We start from the raw sequence: 2,947 nt of genomic DNA, 5'->3' as shown, positions 1-2,947 counted from the left end.
CTCCTAGAGATGCAACGGGAAGTGAGAAGAAGCTTTTTTAGTGGACATTAGTACAGGTGTCCATGTTGGAAGATTTATACTTAACTTTTGTTCTGACAACTTTAATATTTAGAATGTTCTATCACTTATATAAGGCGAATACATACGCATATGACAAAGAATTCATCTCTAGACTTAACCTACAAAAAGTTATGACTATACATACATTTTACCCGTTTCTGAATATGTATTATGAATGTCTCCTTATATTCCCCCTACTGTATTTAACATCTATTGTGTTTTGATCTCATTTTTTTACTGTTTAGGTGGGAATTCCAGAAGATGCTGTAAAGAGATGTGCTGTTCAGATCTCCAGTGCCCTCGAATTCATAGCAGAGAAAGGACTTGTGCACATGGATCTGAAGCCAGAAAATATTTTGGTGTTTGATAAGGAGTGTCATTGCATCAAGATCACAGACTTTGGCTTTGCTAAGGTCAGAGGGACAGTGATAAGATCCATGTGTGGCAGCAAATACTACATGGCCCCAGAGATGTGTGCCATGACCATTTCAGGTGGATTGGTTGTAGATGGCAGCCTTGATGTTTGGGCGTTTGGGGTCATCATCTACTGCTTACTTACAGGAAAGTCTCCATGGCGGTTGGCCAGCCTTGATGATGATGGATATAAACGTTTTGTTGAATGGCAAAACAATGTCAAGATGAATAACCCTCCTGAAGCATGGAGAAAGATTCCCACTAAGATACAAAGGATGTTTAATGGTCTTTTGGCAATTGATTACTCCAAAAGAAGTCCCAGTACCAAAGTCCTTAAATACATAAGGGGAAGCTGGAAAGAAGAACCTGCAGATTCAGCTAAACGAAAAGAGGATGAAGATCCTATTGAAATGAATTCTTCTGAACAATCTGAGGACTCATTGGCTTCTCACCTGAGCACTTCACAGAGCTCCAGTGTTTCCATCACATCTACACTCAACTCCATGTCTTCTTCCCTTTTGACAAGAAACACTTCTGGATCTTAGTCTGAGATGTCTCCAGAGGCAGAAGTAGACATTGGGTAAAGAAAATTGGTGAGAGGTGGCACGTCTGAAACAACATCACATTTACTCAGGTATGTGACTTTCTTGAGGAAATACATAGCTCATTATATTTTATGTGTCTTTAGGCAGTATTTTACTGCCTTTAGGCAGTATCGACGGCAGTCCAGCCGTCCTAACATGTCCAGTAAGCCTCAGGGTCAGGCACAGGGCAACAGGAGGCCCTGGATCCGCAAGCCGGGCAAACCTGCCCCTAAGGCATCCTTATGAAGTGTTGCCCCCGCTCTCTCGGGTGGGGGGAAGACTCCAAGGTTTTGCGCCTGCTTGGCAGAAGGGGGTATCCGACGAATGGGTCCTTTCAACCATTTTGCGGGGTTACTAGCTGAAGTTTCTGGGGTTTCCCCCTCCTCGCTTTCTGCTGTCAAATCTGCCAGGAGACCCCGGAAAGCGAAGGTCTCTCTTGATGGCCCTGGATCGACTCTTGCTCCAGGGAGTGATTGTGGAGGTACCAGTTCAGGAACAAGGACTAGGGTTCTACTCGAACCTCTTTATTGTTCCAAAGCCGAATGGCGATGTCAGGCCAATCTTGGATTTGAAAGGTCTAAACCAGTATCTAAGGGTCCGATCATTTCGAATGGAGTCTATTCGATCTGTGGCTGCCGCTTTACTTGCAGAAGATTTTTTAGCATCCATAGACATAAAGGACGCTTACCTTCATGTCCCTATTTTTCCAGGGCATTACAAGTTTCTGCAGTTTGCTATAGGCCCATGCCACTTTCAATTCATGGCTCTTCCATTTGGGTTGGCCACGGCTCCTCGGGTCTTCACGAAGGTGCTGGCACCCTTGTTAGCCAACCTAAGGGCACAGGGGATCGCCATCTTGTCTTACCTGGACAATCAATTGTTAGTAGATCATTCAGTCCCAGGTTTAAATCAAGGCGTGCAGCTTACGCTTCAGTATCTGGAGTTCTTCGGTTGGGTCATAAACAGGGACAAGTTAGCCTTGGAGCCAACAAAGAAATTGGAGTATCTCGGCATGTTCCTCGATACCCACCTCCAGAGGGTTTTCTTGCCCCAGGCAAAGATTGGTTCCATAAGGGAACTAATTCTCTCTGTGCTAGGCAAGGAGAGACCATCAGTCCGCCTCTGCATGCGCCTGATGGGAAAGCTGGTGGCAACTTTCGAGGCGGTACCTTATGCACAGTTCCATACAAGACAGTTGCAGAGGGCCATCTTGTCGGCCTGGAACAAGAGGTTGCAGGCATTGGACTACCCGATGATTCTGTCCCCGTCAGTTTGACGGGCTCTAGGGTGGTGGTTAGTGCCCCAGAATGTACAGAAGGGTTAATCCTTCAGAAAGGTTTCTTGGAGAGTAATCACAACGGACGCCAGCCTGTCAGGTTGGGGGGTAGTTATGGGGGAGCTTTCCCTACAGGGGAAATGGTCAAGGTCAGAAAGTTTGCTTCCCATCAACTTGTTAGAGATCCGTGCAGTTCACCTAGCCCTGAAGGCTTGGACAACCGAGTTGCAGGGATTCCCAATCAGGGTGCAGTCCGACAATGTCACGGCTGTGGCATATATAAACCATCAGGGGGGCACCAGGAGTCGGGCTGCACAAACAGAGGTAAATCAGATCCTCACTTGGGCGGAGACCCACGTTCCGTGCATCTCGGCAGTTTATATCCCAGGCATAGAGAATTGGCGGGCCGATTATCTCAGTCGGCAACAGCTTGTGCCAGGGGAATGGTGTCTTCGTCCCGCAGTCTTCCAGGAGATATGCCAAAGATGGGGCACCCCGGATGTGGACCTTATGGCATCAAGGTTCAACACCAGGTTGAGGAGATTTGTGTCTCGAACAAGGGATCTCTGGGCGTGCGAGATGGATGCGCTGGTATGCCCTTGGACGCAGTTCT

At 47.2% G+C, this 2,947-nt stretch overlaps 1 protein-coding gene across 1 annotated transcript; it reads left to right on the top strand.

Moving 5' to 3' along the window:
• The first annotated feature begins 258 nt into the window (after nucleotides 1–258).
• On the top strand, nucleotides 259–1,019 carry LOC120944927 (serine/threonine-protein kinase SBK1-like). Its single transcript, XM_040358698.1, has one exon. It carries the CDS (start codon nucleotides 393–395, stop codon nucleotides 1,017–1,019), a length of 627 nt encoding a protein of 208 aa, XP_040214632.1. The 5' UTR covers nucleotides 259–392.
• The last annotated feature ends 1,928 nt before the right edge of the window (nucleotides 1,020–2,947 follow it).

Source organism: Rana temporaria, chromosome 1, assembly GCF_905171775.1.
Source record: "Rana temporaria chromosome 1, aRanTem1.1, whole genome shotgun sequence".
Classification (NCBI taxonomy): domain Eukaryota; kingdom Metazoa; phylum Chordata; class Amphibia; order Anura; family Ranidae; genus Rana; species Rana temporaria.
Note: the sequence above shows the minus strand (reverse complement) of the source record. Positions and strands in the feature narration are given on the sequence as shown.